Here is a 21,049-nt window from a genome sequence, read left to right on the forward strand (position 1 = left end):
CCCCACCGGTGTACACCAGAGGGGACTATAGGTTTGCACTCCGTCCCTCCGTCTGTCAGTCCGTCACGCAAAGAACAGTTTTCCGGATTTTTTCCTAAACTCTTAAAGCTAATGATTTCAAACTTGGTACATGGTTTCCTCATGATAAGTTACAGATCAAGTTCGAACTTCACGACGTTTTGATCATTTTTGACAAAGCTATGGCACTTTGAACTTTGGTAATTTCCCCAACAGTTTTCCGGACGACAGACTGCCGGTAGGGGACATGTATTGCAGCGCAATACTCAGAATGCTTGTTATGAATAATTTTATAGTTGTCCAACCTTGAGATTTTGTTCCTTTTGCCCTTAAGATCCCCTCCTCTGATTTTCCTTAATTATCCCTCTATGGCCCAAACACCCGGACTCTACCCAAACTTCTCTCCACTAATTCAGGATTTCAGCCCAGTCTGCCACCAGTGAGAGGCTTGTGGGCCACCTACTGGACGCATGATCCACCCAGGGTCGCCACCACTGCTTGTTTTTCTTGGTCTTCTCACCTTCTGGTTCAGCCTCCTCTGTGAGCAATGGCAAAGGAGATGGGATATGAAAGGAAAAAAAGATTGTACAGGTGAATATGGTTCTCAAAGTCATGTTTTTTCCATACTGTAACACTAATGGTTATATTTTACATAATTGTGGATATTAAGTACGGTGACCCGAGTCAATATCATGCCGAGATCATTTATTGGAATATAGAACAAGAATGTCAGTCTTCCTTAACATTCATTTTAGTTTCTAAATCTATGGAGCAGGATTAGGAATGAATGTTCGTAAATTATTCGTTGGTTGTTTGTGTATTTCTGTATATTTACACTCCGGGGCAGAAAAAATAAGCCAAGCTGTTATTTTTCAAATTTGGAGCCATGGATGCGCAGTACATATTCCATGTAAATTGATGACACATGTTACAGGAGCTATGAACCCTCCACGTGGTTTACAGCAAATTATATTTAAAAATTAGTGTTTTAAGAAGTTTTGTTCTCAAAAAATAAATTATTAATACGAAATTTCTGTATTTTCGCCTTTCATCTTAAAATGCCAATATCTCAGGTAAGACAAAATAGATCAAAATGTTACACATAAAAAAGAAGATAAGACTGTTTTGGGTTGTTCTGTGTGTCAAAAAATTTTGAAAAAATATTTTAGTTACATGTACACGTACACTTAAAGATGTGCAATGCTTTTTGAGGGTGTTGTCATGCTTTTTGATTGGTTAGTGCATATACCACCGTTTAGAGGCCATTTTTCCCGCAAAGCAGGGGTTGGCCTTTTCGGGGACCGTGGTAGTTGTTGTTTTTTTTTTTTTTTTGGTCCCCTTTTTGAAGCAATGTTTTACGGCCGGATGCCCTTCCTGACGCCAACCCTTTTTGCCGCCTTCAACGACAAACAGGGAATTACCAGTGAACTGGTACTCAATTAGCCGACCTCGGAAGGATGACAGGCTGAGTCAACCCCCCTGGCATTAATTCGGCGATCGACCGAGATTCGAACCCAGGATCCTAGGATCCTAAGCCGGCACCCTAGCCGCTAGCCCAACACCAGGGACTTGGGATCCAAGGGTGTTGGCTTGGCATCCTAGGGTGCTGGCTTGGGATCCTAGGGTGTTGGCTTGGGATCCTAGGGTGTTGGCTTGGGATCCTAGGGTGTTGGCTTGTGATCCTAGGGTGTTGGCTTGGGATCCTAGGGTGTTGGCTTGGGGTCCTAGGGTGTTGGCTTGGGATCCTAGGGTGTTGGCTTGGGATCCTAGGGTGTTGGCTTGGGATCCTAGGGTGTTGGCTTGGGATCCTAGGGTGTTGGCTCGGGATCCTAGGGTGCTGGCTTGGGATCCTAGGGTGTTGGCTTGGGATCCTAGGGTGTTGGCTTGGGATCCTAGGGTGTTGGCTTGTGATCCTAGGGTGTTGGCTTGGGATCCTAGGGTGTTGTAGTGCATATGCATATGTAGTGCCTAAATTGTTTTAATTTATGACTTGTACAGTTAGTGTAGGTCATGTTTTTTGTGGTTCAATTTAGAAACGCCTCCAAAGAAAGAGAAGATCCATGCTGATGGGATATTAAAAATCAAATTGCTCGTCCTAGTCGAGCGGGCGAGACTTATTCTGAAATCCAAAAGCTCCTGAAGAAGGAGAACATCCATATTTCTCTGCCTACCATAAAGAGAATAGGTCTCCAGGTCCAGAAAACTCGTTCTACTGCAAGGAAGAAGGGATCTGGCAGGCCTGGAGCCACTACAGGCAAAGATGACAGGTGACTAATATTCTTAGTTCTCCACAAAAGATAGAAAATCCTGCGGAAACTGTCAGAGGAGTTCAGAATTGCTGAAAACAAGACTTTTTCCAGAAGGACCATCACAAGAAGGTTGAATGATGCTGGTTTTGCCTCAAGAAGAGGAGCTAAGAAGTCTCTATTATCCAAGAAAAACAATCAGGACAGATTGCACTTTTTAACCCAAAATGGGAACTGTGATTCAGGCTGGTTTCAGAGAGTTCTGTGGAGTGATGATGATTCAGGATTTCAGATTTCCAGTGATTCCCCAGAACCGGCTGGCGACGGCACGGATTTTCGAAGCTGAACACGTTCTCCACGTTTTCGAAGTTAAGTAATTGTTCACAATTTTATTTTGTCGAAACTATTTATCTGTCAGTGTGTGTACCTATAGTGTGTCCCTAGGACGTTACTCGGTGTTAATCTTTCATAAATTAATCGTTTCTGTTTGCAACGGGTGTGCGGCCTTGTAGCCCGAGGCTTCCCCCGTCGAAGTTTGTTCCTTCCTTCGCTGTTTTTACTTGGTGAATAGATTTTTCCCTTCTCCCCCAAACTTCCCCGAACATCTACTCTTTGTCTAACGTTTTAACCACACACCCCCCCCCCCCCCCCAAAAAACAAACAAAATAAACAACAAAAAAACAACGGAGGCCGCTCCTCAGTGAAAGACACATGAAAGCCCGCTTGGAGTTTGCAAAAAAGCACCTAAAGGACTCTCAGACTGTGAGAAACAAGATTATATGGTCTGATGAAACCAAGATTGAACTGTTTGGCTTCTGTCTGGCCACTCTGCCATAAAGCCCCGATAGGTGGGGTGTTACAGTGATGGTTGTCCTTCTGGAAGTTTCTCCCATCTCCACACAGGATCACTGGAGCTCAGCCAGAGTGACCATCGGGTTCTTGATCACCTCTCTTACCAAGGCCCTTCTCCCCCGATTGCTCAGTTTGGCCGGGCGGCCAGCTCGAGGAAGAGTCCTGGTTGTTCCAAACTTCTTCCATTTAAGAATTATGGAGGCCACCGTGCTCCTGGGAACCTTCAATGCAGCAGAGTTTTTTTGTAGGCTTCCCCAGATCTGCGCCTCGACACAATCCTGTCTCTGAGCGCTGTAGGCAGTTCCTTCGACCTCATGGCTTGGTTTTTGCTCTGATATGCATTGTCAGCTGTGAGACCTCATATAGACAGGTGTGTGCCTTTCCAAATCATGTCCAATCAATTGAATTTACCACAGGTGGACTCCAATCAAGGTGTAGAAACATCTCAAAGATGATCAAGAGAAATGGGAGGCACCTGAGCTAAATTTCAAGTGTCATAGCAAAGGGTCTGAATACTTATGTCAATGTGATATTTCAGTTTTTTCTTTTTAATAAATTTGCAAAACTTTCTAAAATCCTGTTTTCTCTTTGTCATTATGGGGTATTGAGTGTAGATTGCTGAGGGAAAAATGAATTTAAACGATTTCAGCACAAGGCTGCAACACAACAAAATGTGAAAAAAGTGAAGGGGTCTGAATACTTTCTGAATGCACTGTATATACCTACATAACTAAATCCTACAACTGTGCATGGCATTGTAATAGACCGAGGCCTATCAAGACATTTACAGCACATTCTGTTAACAAGCATTGTTCACCATGCACAAGCAATAATGGCCTTCTGTACTACGGCTGCACTACCATAGTACAGCCGGAGAGCTACAATTTGAAGTTAGGAAATAAATCATGAAAAGTCAATTCTCCAACATGACCACCACTATTACGTCACCACCAAGAGTGAGCTCAACAGATTATTAAAAGCCAAAAGCAGTTTATTTTGCCGCAGATGGCGTTAAGACCACGGCTGTGAACGTTGCGCCCTCTTTGGGAATCGGGGGCACAACGCAGTACCTCCTATCCTCTGCCGCAGCAGGAAAGTCCTTTCAAGCCCCCTGACTGTGTTTTGCAACACATCAAACCAATTTTTATCAGTGCAGCATGCACACAGACACACACAAACACAATTCATACCTAGAAAGGAAGTGGGTAGAGCGCACACCTCCGCCAGGCTGAACAGGTTACGTGTTGTATCCCAATGATAGGTCAGATCTGGATTCCGACCTGAACCAAAATCTAATCGGCTTGTTCTTGTTGTGTAACGAGCTCAACCGCCTTGTTTTGTCATAAGTCGTCCACAACTTTTGAAATATCGTGCTGTATATCGTTTTTGGCCCCATCACTCAATGGTGAAGCATCACTTTTAAAAATTTTCAAAAATTCTCGTATCCAGATCTTCACCAAAATCGAATGGATTCATCCTTGACACACACACAAGTTTGTCCATCAAATTATGTCCAAATCCATCTGTAAGTTTCTGAGATATTGTCCTATATATTGGTTTTAGCCCAATCACTCAATGGTGAAGAACCACTTTAAAAAAAAAACTCTCTGATCCGGATCCGGATTCGAATCTTCACCAAAATTGAATCCATTCTTCCTTGTCAAGCACCAACCTGCCCACCAAGTTTTGCAACTTTTTGAGACATCCTGTTCACAAACAAACAGACAGACAGAGGTGAAACCATAACCTCCATTCACCTTCGGTGGCGGAGGTAAATATCTGTTATGCATCCCCTTATATCCCACAATGCATCTATAATAATTAGATGTTCCCTTATTTAAGGTTTGTGAAACGGAGGGCAAAGAATGTGAAATTTAATTTGAATGTTCTATTCTCTTTGATAGGAGGTTATTGGTTACTCCATTATTCTGTTCTTTTTATGGGCGATTTGAAATTTGAAAATATTGTTACGGTTTTTAGAACCTTCACAAGTAAATTTTAGTAAATGCATTCCCTTATAAATGTTTCCCCTGTAAATATCCCCATCAATTGGCTGGTTAAAGATCGCACCCTAGTTAGTCCATGAACAACACGTAGCGAACCATAGGACCTCTCCGTAGTTATCTCATTATTATGTGTTTCAGTTAAGGACCTGTTCCCAATAGTTGAATCTGCATTGCATTAATCAAATAAGATAGGTCCCTTTCAATTTCCCCAAATCGCCTCACCCACGCTTCAAAGTGACAGTCGGGCAGCTTTCGCTGCCCCTTGGTTTGGCTCGTTTGATTGCCCCAAGCCGCCATTAGCCATGCGGTCCAGCCGTGGAAGAAGGGGGCGGAACCGCCAGATCACGGGCGTGGCACGCCGACGCACCACCCGAGGCGGAGTCAGCGAGCCCCCACCGACCAACCAGGGCTGGCGAGGTACCATCGTGGGCGTGTCTCCATTAAGCGTGCATTGATTTGGAACAAACCCAATATAAGCGGGAGCGCGAAGCCTTTTTAGGTTGGATGAGTTGGAAGAGAGTTGGACGAAGAAGGCAGAGAGAGACGAAGCTGCGCGGAGCTCTGTGACAAGCTGCTTCAAAAAGCCCTACCGCGTAAAACGACTACGTGGACCTGCCGCTGGCTGCTCGCTTCCAGCCCGGAGCGTGGACCTGGAGCGGACCTCCTTGCTGTGCCCTGCCGAACCTTCCAGCCCTGTTGTCCCACCTGGACCTTCTCCTTCTTCCAGTGATTCCTGCCTGCTATTCCCCTTTCGTGTAAGTCTGTGTTTGTTCTGTCTGGGCGTTGATAATTAAGACTGTTTTAAGGCTTGCCCTGTGTATCTGCTTTTTCCTCCTTGTAAATGCCCTTCTTTCGTTTCCTCTTTTAGTATAGAAATAAACCTGTGTTCTTCCTTTACCCTTGTTGGTTCTTTGGCTTCCTCTCATCCGATCGCTTTCGTCCCTTCTTTCAATTGAGTACCTGTGGCACGATTCGGCCAACGCTCGGAATCGGGTTTAGTCTCTTGATAACGGCTCGAGCCGCAGATTGCTAAACCGCTCGGAAAATACCATCTTGTCCGTGGTTCGAGCGGTACTTGTCACCCTGTTTTGCGGAGGGATTGGTAAAGGTATTCGGGAGAACACCTTGATCAATAACCCTGATCAATTCCACCCCGCAAAAGAGCGTTACAAGTACCAGGACCAGAGACGGCCAGCTTAACAGGCCAAGGGGATTAACCCCCCCTTGCTAAGGGGAGTGCCGTCTCTGAGATCCGTAACAATATATATCTTCTTATATATAAAGGTCAGTTCATGTGTGTGCCAAAAGCGCCACCCATTCTTCAGGCCAAGGCCTTCCTCCCCAACTCCCTCCTTCTCCACCCCCCCCCCTCCCCCCTTCTCTCTCCCAGCGTCACAAGCACCACCAATTACCTAGGCTACACCTTTCCCTTCAACAGGCCAGAAATCGCTGCTATTTGTTTCGTTCCGCAAAGCTCTTTAGCTTCATAGGCCTCTGGTGTACATTTGAAGACTGAACAGTGCATCGTCTATCATTAAATGAAGGTACATTTTGATTGGAACTCAAGCAGAGGAAACAAGGTAATGCATGATTTGGTCTGAGCGATCGTGGCAGCAGTCTACTATACACCACACAAGGAAGGTACATTCTTATAATGCAGAGGAAAGGAAATAGTGGTATTTAATAATAATAATAATAATAATAATAATAAACTTTTGGTTTTCTCCCAACCTTTCAAACTGTATTTCACATGTGCATGGACATGTAATTCGCATATTATGAAAAGTAAAATTAAAATCAGCTGGGAAGTGAAATGCCTGCATACGTAATTAACTAGGCGAGAGGCCAGGGAACTGGGATACTGAGACTTTTGCAGATGTGCCAGTGGATTAATCGACATACCTTGTTGTGCCTTTTTGTATACAGCTGTTCTGACATGAGTTTTTCACATCCTGATAGGAAGTGGCTCGTACTTTCTGTTTCTACCTCGCAGAACCTACACTTGTCCGATTAACTTAGTCCCACCATTTTCGTAAAGCCATTGGTGTCGTGTCCTTGATCTTGGGCATTTATTGACTCGTTCTCCATCCCAGTTGAGCTGACCTCTTCTTAATCATTCCAAAGAGCCCTCTTTGTGTACTCTCAATCTGTCCAACTCTTTTATTTATACCTTCCTGCTCTTTTATAGTTTTCCCAGTTGTTGGTGTATATCTGTTATTTCATTTTACATTTTTCTTTCTTCGCTTTTGCAATTTATGGGGCTGTACTCGTTTCAGATTTTTTTTTGTGTGACATCTTAAATTCACATCTGCCTTTGGAAATTATTTGCTAGGTGGGTTAGGGATACCTTTGCTGGGTTGTTGCTTCGTGTTCACTTACAAATTGGATTTGTTAGTCATTGCAGTTTTCACGTATTCGGCCAATCCTACAGTTGTCATTCTGTACACTTGGTTGAACTCAATCTTGCCTCTTTGTCCTTGTCTCGGCAGGTACATTCTCGGGATGCACTGGTTTTTGTAGAACATTTTGTGGGTGGTAAAGAGTTTTCTTGTTTGGATGTCTAACTTGTTGATTTCTGATTTGGCCCAGTTTATTATTCCGCAGCAATATTGGAACACTGGTACTGCGAGCTGGTTTATGGCTTTGATTTTGTTTCTTGGGGAGAGGTATGTTTTCAGGATCAGCTTCGTTCTACATAGTTCAGTCTTCGGTAATTGTTTTGCGCATTTGTTTGCGACATAATTGGTGGCCCTCTTCTACTCCGAGGTATTTCTATGATTTATGTGTGTGTCCTCCATATCTCCAAAACCATGAAATGTAGCATCCCCAAACTTTGCATGCACATCAAAGGAATGAAAACTGCATATTTGGTCAACATAAACACCCATTTGTTAAAGATAATTAATGAGAGTGCGCTCTACAAGCTGCTTTTGCAAGACATGATGATACAGTAGACAGGGCTCCTTTTTCCATGCACTTCCCACTGGCCTCACAGCCTCATTTTAACTCGGAAGAAAATTCTAGTTTCTTTTCTGGTAGTCACAAAAGTAGATTAAGACTCAGTGAAAACAAATTCTGTGAAATTTATGAACAATTCTAATTTCTTTTAAAATAAGCCATGCAAGGCTGTGAATTGCTTCTAAAGGGGTAGTATATACTATGCATTAAACTGCTTGGCCCAGCGCCCTCTCTCCTTTGGGGACTGCTTATTCGTGGGGTCTACTTGACTTATATTTACATTTTAGAGGTCCATCGAGGTGCTCCACACAAAACTAAAACAAATCTGGTGAAAACCGGATGTTTAAAAATGAAATTGCATAGTTCTGTGCTCTCTGCAGGCAAATACCATGCATGCACGTGTAAGCAGGATGACGCTCTATCTCCAAGGCTTATGTTACACACGTGATTGTACTAATGGATGCACCTGAGGTTGTTACGCTTCGCTAAAATAAGTTTGGGGGAAATCTGATGTTTTTGAGGGATTACACACCTTGATGATACCGTAAAATTTGCATATTGAGGCATGATATCACGTCCTCCTGCTCCCTGCTCACTCTCCTTCTGCACCCGTCTCACTCTCCTTCTGCACCCCTCTCACTCATCCTCCTGCTCCCTGCTCAACCCTACTTCTGCTTCCTGCTCAACCATCCTCCTGCTCCCCTCTCACTCTCCTTCTGCACCCATCTCACTCTCTTCCTGCTCCCCCACTCACCCCTCCTCCTGCTCCCTGCTCAACCCTCCTCCTGCTCCCCACTCACCCCTCCTCTTGCTCCCTGCTCAACCCTCCTCCTGCTCCCCTCTCACTCTCCTCCTGCACTTCTCTCACTCTTCTCCTGCAGAACTCTCATTCTCCTCCTGCACCTCTCTCACTCTCCTCTTGCTCTCCTCTCCCTCTCCCCCTGCTCCCCTCTCACCCATCCTTCTGATCCCTGCTCACCCCTCCCCCCCCCCCCCCCACCCACGCTCCCAGCTCACTTCCCTCACCCTGCACCCCCTCCCCGTACTTCTGCACCCCCTAATCTCCTCCCTTCTCTTATCTCCCTTCCTCTCCCATTCCCTTTCCCTCCCTTCTCCCCCTCCTCCCCTTCTCCGACTCTCCTCCCGTCCTCTCTCTCCACCTCCTCCTCTCTCCCAGTCCCCGTCCTCTCTCTCTCCCCACTCCTCACTTAATATCCCCATCAGCAAAACAACGCTGTGTTGCCCGGCAAAGTCGGGTACCTTTGCTAGTAACTACAATAAATAAAACAATATGGATCTGTATCGTCAATATTATGGCAAATTCGTGTTTGAAATCGTGATGATATAAACCTTGGTATTTATTTAAGTAGACTCATACTTTGCATCCCCCTGCACAAGTATGGATGTGCGGAATCGTCGGACACAAAGCAATCCAGTTTAATATAAAGAGTTGCATTTGCAGAGAAGAGTGATGCATACCTGTCGTACAGAAAGTAGTTTTAGTACAATCACGACATCGGTATTAATAAATGTACAAACATTTTGAGTCTCAAGTCGGATGATATGACAGAGAGACTCCTCGTAAACATTTTTATGATGATGATGATGTATTAATTGGTAATAAACTAAATAGAAGATTTGTGTGCGTGATGTGGCATGTCACGAATGTGCACGTGCTGCGGGGCACATGCATGTGTGCGTCACATGCATGTATGTTGCGTGCGTGAGTGACAAGACAAAAGAGACAGTATTGCATTGCAAAGGAAAATGAAAACAGAGAAAGGGAATTGAAAATAAAGAGAGACACGACATGTACTGCCAAGAGGCACCGAGGAAGCAGCTGGGAAAAACCGGAGCTAGACCATGGGTGGGGGGGCTGGGGGTTGTGTGATGGGGTGATGAGAAAAAGAGCGAGAGAGAGGGGGAGAGAAAGAGAGAGATTGAGGAGGGAGAGGAGAGAAAAACGAGATATTGAGGGGGGAGACGAGAGAAAAAAGAGAGATTGAGGGGAGAGGACAGAAAAGAGATATTGAGGGGGAAGAGGAGAAAAAAAGAGATATTGAGGGGGAGAGCGGAGAAAAAAGAGATATTGAGGGGGAAGAGGAGAGAAAAAAGATATTGAGGGGGAAGAGGAGAGAAAAAAGAGATATTGAGGGGGAAGAGGAGAGAAAAAAGAGATATTGAGGAGGAGAGCGGAGAAAAAAGAGATATTGAGTGGGAAGAGGAGAGAAAAAAGAGATATTGAGGGGGAAGAGGAGAGAAAAAAGAGATATTGAGGGGGAAGAGTTTTTCTCTCAGCGGTCCGTGTTTTTGTGATCCAATAACTTTCGTTCTCTGTTTTCCCAATCTTTTCACCCCATAGCCCTCTTCCTTGTGTAAATCACAACTCAAAAAAATCCAAAAAAAAAACATATTCCTTCTCTGTTCTCATTCGTTTATTCATTCTTATTCGTTCATTCGTTCGTTCTTCGACCACGTGTTTCTCCCCCATTTCCCCAGATAGATTGTCAAATTTCAACTCGTTATTTTATCGTCCATGCGTTATTGTTTTGATTATAGTTACTTTTGGTTTGAATTTCCTGTAACTTGTAATTATTTAATCGTGTTCTGCTCCTCGTGTGCGGCCTTGTAGTTGTACCCCCGTCAGTGTTTGTTATCTTAATCGTGTTTTGCTTGGCTCTTAGTTTTTTTCCCTTCTACCCCGAACATAATACTCTGTCTAACGTTCTAAATCCCCACCTCCCCCCCCCCCCCCCACCCCCAAAAACCAAACAAAAAAAAAAAAAACCAAAAACATTTATTTTCCTTTCTCCACGTGTACTGTTGACTCATCCTGTATTTTCTGTCCAGGTGTGCTGTTCGCCCCGCCCCCATTAACTCCTTGCGATCCACCGTTTGCCCTTCACGTGACTCGTGGTGGTCCCTCTCGGCTCTCCCCCCGTTGGTATTTTTGTGCACATAAGATTGTTCACGGTTCTGTTTAAATATTATTTAAATATGTTTAACCTTTCCCCTTCAGTGTTTTACTCAGTGGTATTTTACAACACGCTGTTTTTCTTCCTATTTAAAAGGCTTTTCTCAATTTCCTCTCCAACTCATTCCACCTCAAAAAAAAGAAATTCAATATCTTATACGTCTCCCTCACTACATGGTCTAAATTCACATTCATTCCATCCCTCCTCCATCATTCTGAACCGGATTGCTAACTTGAAAATCACAACAAACCCAATTTGTTTTCAATGTTCGTCTTTCATTAATCATCCACTTTCTAAACTCCCCTCTTGCCCCTCCCATCCAAATCCCTCCCCTTGCACCTACACTCCTAAACTCCCCCCTTGCCCCACCACTCTTAAACTCCCCCCCTACCCCTCCACTCCTGAACTCCCCCCTTGCCCTTCCACTCCTGAACTCCCCCCTTGCCCTTCCCCTCCTAAACTCCCCCCTCACTCCTCCCCTTCAAAACTCCCCCCCAACCCCTCCCATTCAAATCTCCCCCCATACCATTCCTCTCCAATTCTCCCTCCTCCCCCCTCCTCCTCAAAGCTGCCTCCTCCCCACTTCGTCTCCCTTCTATCTCATACCTCCACCCCCCCCCCCCCAACCTTCTTCTTTCCTCTGCCCCCTCTCAAACAACCCCTCTCTGTGCCTCATCCCTTCACCTTCAAACCTTTCATCCTCCTCATCCTTCCCTTTCTTGGAACTCTTCTGCAATCGCTGACACACTAACAACTGCTCTCCCTACCTCCCCCTCTCATCCTTCATCTTACCCTACTCCTCCCCTCCCCTGTCCTGTACCCGATGCTCCCCCTCTCTCTTCATTAACGGTATGGACCTCAAACATCCGGGGCCTTCGCTCAAACCTGACTGATCTCTCCATACAGGTTGCTTCTGACAATCCAGACTTGATCTGCTTAACAGAGACTTTCCTCCTTCAAGATGTCTCTGATTCCTTAATATCTCTTCCTGGTTACTCCCTCCTCCGGTATGATAGACCTGAGCCTCGGCCTGGTGGTGGGGTGGCTATCTTTATCAAAAACTCTCTTCCTCACTCTCCTTGAACTGCCCTCTCTCCTCCTCACCCCCAGGAGTACCTCTGGCTACGTCTTCCTCTCCGCTCCCACCTTTTGTTCATATGTGTTCTGTACCGTCCCCCAAACAGTGATGACTCCATCTACATTTCACTGTCTGACAACATGGACCAACTTCTATCCACTCATCCCAACTCTCTCTTCCTCATATGTGGTGACTTCAATTGTCATCATGCCACCTGGTTGGGTGTGGGTTCCTCTCTCACCAGTCATGGCACCTCAGCAAAGGACTTCTGTGACTCACTGGGATTGACACAATCTGTCAATTTCCCGACCCGGATCTCAGCCAATGGAGTATCTTCTCTTCTAGACTTGGCTATGACTAACTTCCCTGCTAATGTCTGCTGCTCTTCTTCTGCTCCAATCGGTTCTTCTGATCATGTGCTTGTCAAAGTGGACATCTCTCTGGCCATTCTCAGAGAGCCTCCTCAGTGTCGACGAGTCTGGCATTTCACTCAGGCCGACTGGGACGGTCTTCAAGCAGCCATCAATCGTCTGGATTGGTCTCCCATCTCCACTGCCTCTGACATCAATTCTTCCTGGGAATTCTTCCAAAGCAAACTGATCTCTCTCTCATGCACAGATTTATCCCATCTCGCCTTCAGTTGTCTTACCCTTCCTTCCGTCCATGGTACACTGAATCTTGTGGTGAGGCAGTTGCCCTAAAACAACTTGCCTTTGCCTCTTGGAAGGCTAATCCAATTGAAGGAAATCTCAGTTCCTTCCACCAAGCTCGGAACAAGTGTGTGTCTACCCTCAGGAGTGCCAGGAAGCACTATCTCTCCTCACTCAAGAATGAACTCTCAAACCTGTCTCCTTCCTCCAAATCCTGGTGGCGTCTGGTCAAATCCGTTTCTGGTGTTTGTTCCCCCTCCATCCCCTCCCTTACCTCAAATGGCCACACAGTTGACATCGCACGTGACAAAGCCGAATGCCTCAACTCTGTGTTTGCCTGAAAATCCTTAGTCCCAAACCCATCTCTCTCTGTTCCCACCTTTCCCAGTCGAACCAAACTGCTCCTGGACTCTGTGACCTTCTCTCCTGACAAGGTGGAGGAGTTTTTGCCAAACCTCGACTCTGATTCTGCAACTGGACCAGATGGCATCAGCCCACGGGTCCTAAAATCCTGCTCTGCCGCTCTATCTCACCCTCTCTCTGTTCTTTTCACCCTATCCTTTGCTCAAGGTCATCTGCCAGCATCCTGGAAATCAGCAAACATTACCGCTTTACACAAAAAAGGTGCAAAAACAGATCCTTGCAACTACAGACCAATCAGCCTGCTCCCAATTATCAGCAAAGTCATGGAATCCATCATTGCTTCGGATATGAAATCTTTCCTCTTCTCCAATGGCTTGATCTCTGATCATCAATTTGGTTTCAGACCAAGTCACTCTACTCTGGACATGCTGCTTCTGCTGTCTCAACAATGGATGGAGGTCCTCAATGCCAAACAGGCAAATCAGAGCTGTCTCCCTTGACATATCACGTGCCTTCGATACGGTCTGGCACCCAGCTCTGCTCACCAAACTCTCCTCCTATGGTATCCATGGAAATCTCCATGCATGGCTTGCGGACTTCCTCTCTGGTCGTAGTCAATGTGTGGCCCTGAATGGATTTCTCTCATCTCCCCTTCCCGTTCAGGCTGGAGTTCCCCAAGGCAGTGTGCTGGGCCCTGTGCTTTTTCTGGTCTTTATCAATGATCTCTCCGACTCTCTGGAAAATCCTCTGTATCTCTTTGCTGATGACTCCACTCTCTGCCGCTCCATTCCTCTTCCCTCAGATCGGCAGTCTGCAGCCTCCTCACTCTCTGAAGACCTGGACAAAATCACAGACTGGTCAAACATGTGGAACATGTCTTTCAATCCTGACAAATCTCACACTCTTACTATGTCTCTCCGAAAAGATCGACTGGACAACCCTCCCATCTACTTTCTCAACAATCCTCTCCAAGAAGTTCTGTCGCTCAAGCTTTTGGGTCTCACCATCTGCCATGATCTTTCTTGGGAAAACCACATTTCCAAGCTGGCCTCCAAAGCCAGTCGCCGACTGGGCATCCTCCGTCGTGCGAAGTCCTTCCTAGGCACACCTGAGCTCCTCACCACATACAAGGCTTTCATCCGCAGCTCAATGGAATACTGTTCTCCCCTATGGGCTGGTGCTCCTGCCTCACACCTGGCTCGGCTTCACGCTGTTGAATCCAAAGCTTTCAGAATCATTGGAATCTCCCGCGATGAAGCTATCTCTGAGGGCCTTTCACTCACTCACCGCAGGCAGGTAGGTGGTCTTTCTGTCTTCTACCGACTCCTCTCCGGCCTTGCTCCCCCATCTCTCTCTATGCTCTGTCCCCCAAATATTCCTACAGGTCGCACAAGATCTGCCAGCCACCCTCTGATGGTTAAACTGCCGAAATCTCGGCTCTCTGCTCACCTTCACTCTTTCATTGCTCTTTTCTCCCACCTCTGGAACAAACTCCCACACTCACTTCAATCACACTCCTCCCTCCAGGTCTTCAAAACAGCTGTTCACCACCATCTCTTATCTTCCCCCATCCAAAACCTTGATCTTTTCTACCCCCACTAATTCACCCCAGATCCACCTTGTTTGAAATTCCAACTTCTTTCCTGGAAGTCTTGGCAGTGTCCATATGTTTATACCTCTCCCACCCCCCCCCCCCCCTTTCCCATGCCTCCCCCCAAAGCCCTCTCCCTCCCACAGTTCTCTCGATGTCTCCATGTCTCTCGGTCCCTGCTCTCAAATGTTGTGTTTGTGTCCTTCCCCCTCTCTCCCCATCTTGTCTACCGCTCCCGATGTTATTTGTTTTGTGTGTCTGTTTGTCTTTCTGTGTGATTAATGTTCGCTCTTTCACGAGCCTCGATCTTGTATACAAAAAAAAAAAAAAAAAAAAGAGGAGAAAAAAAAGAGATATTGAGGGGGAAGAGGAGAGAAAAAAGAGATATTGAGGAGGGAGAGGAGAGAAAAAAAAAGAGATATTGAGAAGGGAGAGGAGAGAAAAAATAGATATTGAGGAGGGAGAGGAGAAAAAAAGAGATATTGAGGGGGAAGAGGAGAGAAAAAAGAGATATTGAGGGGGGAGAGGAGAGAAAAAAGAGATATTGAGGGGGAAGAGGAGAGAAAAAAGAGATATTGAGGGGGAAGAGGAGAGAAAAAAAAAGATATTGAGGGGGACGAGGAGAGAAAAAAGAGATATTGAGGAGGGAGAGGAGAAAAAAAGAGATATTGAGGGGGAAGAGGAGAGAAAAAAGAGATATTGAGGGGGAAGAGGAGAGAAAAAAGAGATATTGAGGAGGGAGAGGAGAAAAAAAGAGATATTGAGGGGGAAGAGGAGAAAAAAAGAGATATTGAGGAGGGAGAGGAGAGAAAAAAGAGATATTGAGGAGGGAGAGGAGAGAAAAAAGAGATATTGAGGAGGGAGAGGAGAAAAAAAGAGATATTGAGGGGGAAGAGGAGAGAAAAAAGAGATATTGAGGGGGAAGAGGAGAGAAAAAAGAGATATTGAGGAGGGAGAGGAGAAAAAAAGAGATATTGAGGAGGGAGAGGAGAAAAAAAGAGATATTGAGGGGGAAGAGGAGAGAAAAAAGAGATATTGAGGGGGAGAGGAGAGAAAAAAGAGATATTGAGGGGGAAGAGGAGAGAAAAAAGAGACATTGAGGAGGGAGAGGAGAAAAAAAGAGATATTGAGGAGGGAGAGGAGAAAAAAAGAGATATTGAGGGGGAAGAGGAGAAAAAAAGAGATATTGAGGAGGGAGAGGAGAAAAAAAGAGATATTGAGGAGGGAGAGGAGAAAAAAAGAGATATTGAGGGGGAAGAGGAGAGAAAAAAGAGATATTGAGGGGGAGAGGAGAAAAAAAGAGATATTGAGGGGGAAGGAGAGAAAAAAGAGATATTAAGGAGGGAGAGGAGAAAAAAAGAGATATTGAGGGGGAAGAGGAGAGAAAAAAGAGATATTGAGGGGGAAGAGGAGAGAAAAAAGAGATATTGAGGGGGGAGAGGAGAAAAAAAGAGATATTGAGGAGGGAGAGGAGAAAAAAAGAGATATTGAGGAGGGAGAGGAGAGAAAAAAGAGATATTGAGGGGGGAGAGGAGAAAAAAAGAGATATTGAGGAGGGAGAGGAGAAAAAAAGAGATATTGAGGAGGGAGAGGAGAGAAAAAAGAGATATAGAGGGGAAAGAGGAGAAAAAAAGAGATATTGAGGAGGGAGAGGAGAAAAAAAGAGATATTGAGGAGGGAGAGGAGAGAAAAAAGAGATATAGAGGGGGAAGAGGAGAAAAAAAGAGATATTGAGGAGGGAGAGGAGAAAAAAAGAGATATTGAGGGGAAGAGGAGAGAAAAAAGAGATATTGAGGAGGGAGTGGAGAAAAAAAGAGATATAGAGGGGGAAGAGGAGAAAAAAAGAGATATTGAGGAGGGAGAGGAGAAAAAAAGAGATATTGAGGAGGGAGAGGAGAGAAAAAAGAGATATTGAGGGGAAGAGGAGAGAAAAAAGAGATATTGAGGAGGGAGTGGAGAAAAAAAGAGAAATTGAGGGGGAAGAGGAGAAAAAAAGAGATATTGAGGAGGGAGAGGAGAGAAAAAAGAGATATTGAGGAGGGAGAGGAGAAAAAAAGAGATATTGAGGGGGAAGAGGAGAGAAAAAAGAGCTATTGAGGGGGAGAGGAGAAAAAAAGAGATATTGAGGAGGGAGAGGAGAAAAAAAGAGATATTGAGGGGAAGAGGAGAAAAAAGGAGATATTGAGGAGGGAGAGGAGAAAAAAGGAGATATTGAGGAGGGAGAGGAGAAAAAAAGAGATATTGAGGAGGGAGAGGAGAAAAAAAGAGATATTGAGGAGGGAGAGGAGAGAAAAAAGAGATATTGAGGGGAAGAGGAGAGAAAAAAGAGATATTGAGGAGGGAGAGGAGAAAAAAAGAGATATTGAGGGGGAAGAGGAGAAAAAAAGAGATATTGAGGAGGGAGAGGAGAGAAAAAAGAGATATTGAGGAGGGAGAGGAGAAAAAAAGAGATATTGAGGGGGAAGAGGAGAGAAAAAAGAGATATTGAGGGGGAGAGGAGAAAAAAAGAGATATTGAGGGGGAAGAGGAGAGAAAAAAGAGATATTGAGGAGGGAGAGGAGAAAAAAAGAGATATTGAGGGGGAAGAGGAGAGAAAAAAGAGATATTGAGGAGGGAGAGGAGAGAAAAAAGAGATATTGAGGGGGAAGAGGAGAGAAAAAAGAGATATTGAGGAGGGAGAGGAGAAAAAAAGAGATATTGAGGGGGAAGAGGAGAGAAAAAAGAGATATTGAGGAGGGAGAGGAGAAAAAAAGAGATATTGAGGGGGAAGAGGAGAGAAAAAAGAGATATTGAGGGGGAAGAGGAGAGAAAAAAGAGATATTGAGGGGGAAGAGGAGAGAAAAAAGAGATATTGAGGGGGAAGAGGAGAGAAAAAAGAGATATTGAGGAGGGAGAGGAGAAAAAAAGAGATATTGAGGAGGGAGAGGAGAAAAAAAGAGATATTGAGGGGGAAGAGGAGAAAAAAAGAGATATTGAGGGGGAAGAGGAGAGAAAAAAGAGATATTGAGGGGGGAGATGGAAGGTTGAAAACAACGAGATATTGAGGAGGTGAAGAGGGCGGTAGGGGGAGATAGTGATGAGAAGGAGTGAAATAGAGAATGAGAGACAGAGTGAGATGAGGGTGGGAGATGAGAGAAAGATTGTGTGTATGTGATGTTGTGGTGTTATTGTTGTTTCTGTAGTACAGCAATGACAGTGCTGAGGACTCACTTGGATTGGGCGTTTGTTCCTGGTCCGATGGTCGTTGTTCTTTACCCTTCTGGATTTTTTGTTGCCGAGCAATGATTCGCTCCATCCTACGGACGACCAAGAGGTCAAGATGTGCTGCTCATCTTCTCTTGGCTTATACCCACCCGGCCACTCATGAATTCACAACTTATTAAGCCCTCATACCGGCACATCAGCAAACCTGTTAAAATTACCGATGATGAGCCAGTAACCTACCAGGTCCAGCAACCCGGCAGTCACCAAGAATCGTTAGAACACAGAGCAGAGCTGGCATTTGGTCTCATTAACTACTTTCTAATTCATAACTGCTCACATTTATATTACTATCATTAGTATTTATAATTATTACTGTCGTTTCAGCTGTTGCATCGACTTTTCCTCCTCCAGGAGGCGAGCTTTCACAGTTTTCACAACTTCAGCTTGGATAAGCTCAGCTCCCCTGCGTGCACACACACAAATCCACTTACTTACAGATGTGCACACACACATAGGTACACCAGGCCAAGCACACACACATAGACACACACACACATAGACACACACACACATAGACACACACACACACAGACACACACAGACACACACACACACACACACACACACACACACAAACATAAACAAATCCACTTACATACAGACATGCACGCCCACAGGCACACCAAGAAAAGCACACACACATACATACACAAACACACACACACACACACAGACATACATACATACACAAACACACACACACATATACACACAAACAAACACACACACACACACACACACACACTCAAACAAATCAACTTACAGACATGCACAAGCAGGCACACCAGAATGAGCACACACCCACAAACACACAAACACACACACACACACACACACACACACACACACACACACACACAAAGACACACACACACACAGACACACACACACACACACACACACACACACACACACAAAGACACATACACACACACACACACACACACACACACACACACACACTGGGCTTTTGTGTTGGATGTTCATGTACATAGGTGCTGTTCATATATGTTTGGTGGTGCAGGCTGGTAGGCTGGTGTTGGGTGCTGCATGGTACATGCTGGTCTTGGGTGTTGGGTGGTAGGTATGGCTGGTCTTGGGTGTTGCATGGTATAGGCTGGTCTTGGGTGTTGGGTGGTAGGTATGGCTGGTCTTGGGTGTTGCATGGTATAATGGTATATGCTGGTTTTGGATGTTGAGTGGTAGGTATGTGCTGGTCTTGTGTGATGCATGGTATATGCTGGTCTTGGGTGTTGGGTGGTAGGTATGTGCTGGTCTTGGGTGTTGCATGGTATGTGCTGGTCTTGGGTGTTGCATGGTATATGCTGGTCTTGGGTGTTGTATGGTATATGTTGGTTTTGGGTGTTGCATGGTATATGCTGGTCTTGGGTGTTGCACGGTATATGCTGGTCTTGGGTGTTGCACGGTATATGCTGGTCTTGGGTGTTGCATGGTATATGCTGGTCTTGGGTGTTGGGTGGTAGGTATGTGCTGGTCTTGGGTGATGCATGGTATGTGCTGGTCTTGGGTGTTGCATGGTACATGCTGGTCTTGGGTGTTGCATGGTATATGCTGGTCTTGGGTGTTGGGTGGTAGGTATGTGCTGGTCTTGGGTGATGCATGGTATGTGCTGGTCTTGGGTGTTGCATGGTATATACTGGTTTTGGGTCTTGCATGGTATATGCTGGTTTTGGGTGTTGCATGGTATATGTTGGGTTTTGGGTGTTGCATGGTATATGTTGGTTTTGGGTCTTGCATGGTATATGCTGGTTTTGGGTGTTGCATGCTTTATGTTGGGTTTTGGGTGTTGCATGGTATATGTTGGGTTTTGGGTGTTGCATGGTATATGTTGGTTTTGGGTCTTGCATGGTATATGTTGGGTTTTGGGTGTTGCATGGTATATGTTGGTTTTGGGTCTTGCATGGTATATGCTGGTTTTGGGTGTTGCATGGTATATGTTGGTTTTGGGTGTTGCATGGTATATGTTGGGTTTTGGGTGTTGCATGGTATATGTTGGTTTTGGGTCTTGCATGGTATATGCTGGTTTTGGGTGTTGCATGGTTTATGTTGGGTTTTGGGTGTTGCATGGTATATGTTGTGTTTTGGGTGTTGCATGGTATATGTTGGTTTTGGGTCTTGCATGGTATATGCTGGTTTTGGGTGTTGCATGGTATATGTTGGTTTTGGGTGTTGCATGGTATATGTTGGGTTTTGGGTGTTGCATGGTATATGTTGGTTTTGGGTCTTGCATGGTATATGCTGGTTTTGGGTGTTGCATGGTTTATGTTGGGTTTTGGGTGTTGCATGGTATATGTTGGTTTTGGGTGTTGCATGGTATATGCTGGTTTTGGGTGTTGCATGGTTTATGTTGGGTTTTGGGTGTTGCATGGTATATGTTGGTTTTGGGTCTTGCATGGTATATGCTGGTTTTGGGTGTTGCATGGTTTATGTTGGGTTTTGGGTGTTGCATGGTATATGTTGGTTTTGGGTGTTGCATGGAAGATGCTGGTCTTGGGCGTTGCATGTTATATGCTGGATTTGGGTGTTGCATGGTATATGCTGGTCTTGAACGCTGAATTCACACCTGCAAGCCAACAATGTTGAAGCCTTGAGATCCGCAACAACATGCAGGAAGTAATAGCTGAGAAATGCTCTCCGCTGCAGCAAGAGGAAGAAGAAGCAGATGGCATCCCATATGATGCCAGCTTCAGCACGAGGTAACTCACATTCGTCCTTCACCACAATATCATCTGAAAAGAGAGAACATAGAGCTCGTTCCAACATGAATGAGAAATTGCGTTGGGGGAGATGAATACAAGTAAGAAGAGAGCATTTGATCACGAATAAATAACAAGGACATTTGTAGACAATGGTCAAATTATCCACCATCTTACATCCTCAGCATAAAGATTCACAAACATCTAAAGTAATGTCCATACACGAGTGACTCAAACATATTTGTACAGTGTCCTTCAGCACTCCTTCCATTCTGCGCTCACTCACACACTCAAGATGCATCGGTGATGCTCGGCTGGTGTATGGTGAATT

General features: G+C 45.1%; 1 protein-coding gene across 1 annotated transcript in view; it reads right to left on the reverse strand.

Moving 5' to 3' along the window:
• PIEZO2 (piezo type mechanosensitive ion channel component 2) overlaps nucleotides 1–21,049 on the reverse strand; it is a 474,200-nt gene that overhangs the window by 151,501 nt on the left and 301,650 nt on the right. Inside the window, 4 exon segments of the mRNA XM_078785142.1 lie at nucleotides 482–554; nucleotides 17,937–18,033; nucleotides 18,315–18,404; nucleotides 20,586–20,734. Coding sequence (XP_078641268.1) covers nucleotides 482–554; nucleotides 17,937–18,033; nucleotides 18,315–18,404; nucleotides 20,586–20,734 — 409 coding nt within the window.

This window comes from Myxine glutinosa, chromosome 9, assembly GCF_964187855.1.
Source record: "Myxine glutinosa chromosome 9, kmMyxGlut1.1, whole genome shotgun sequence".
NCBI classification, from domain to species: Eukaryota; Metazoa; Chordata; class Myxini; order Myxiniformes; family Myxinidae; genus Myxine; species Myxine glutinosa.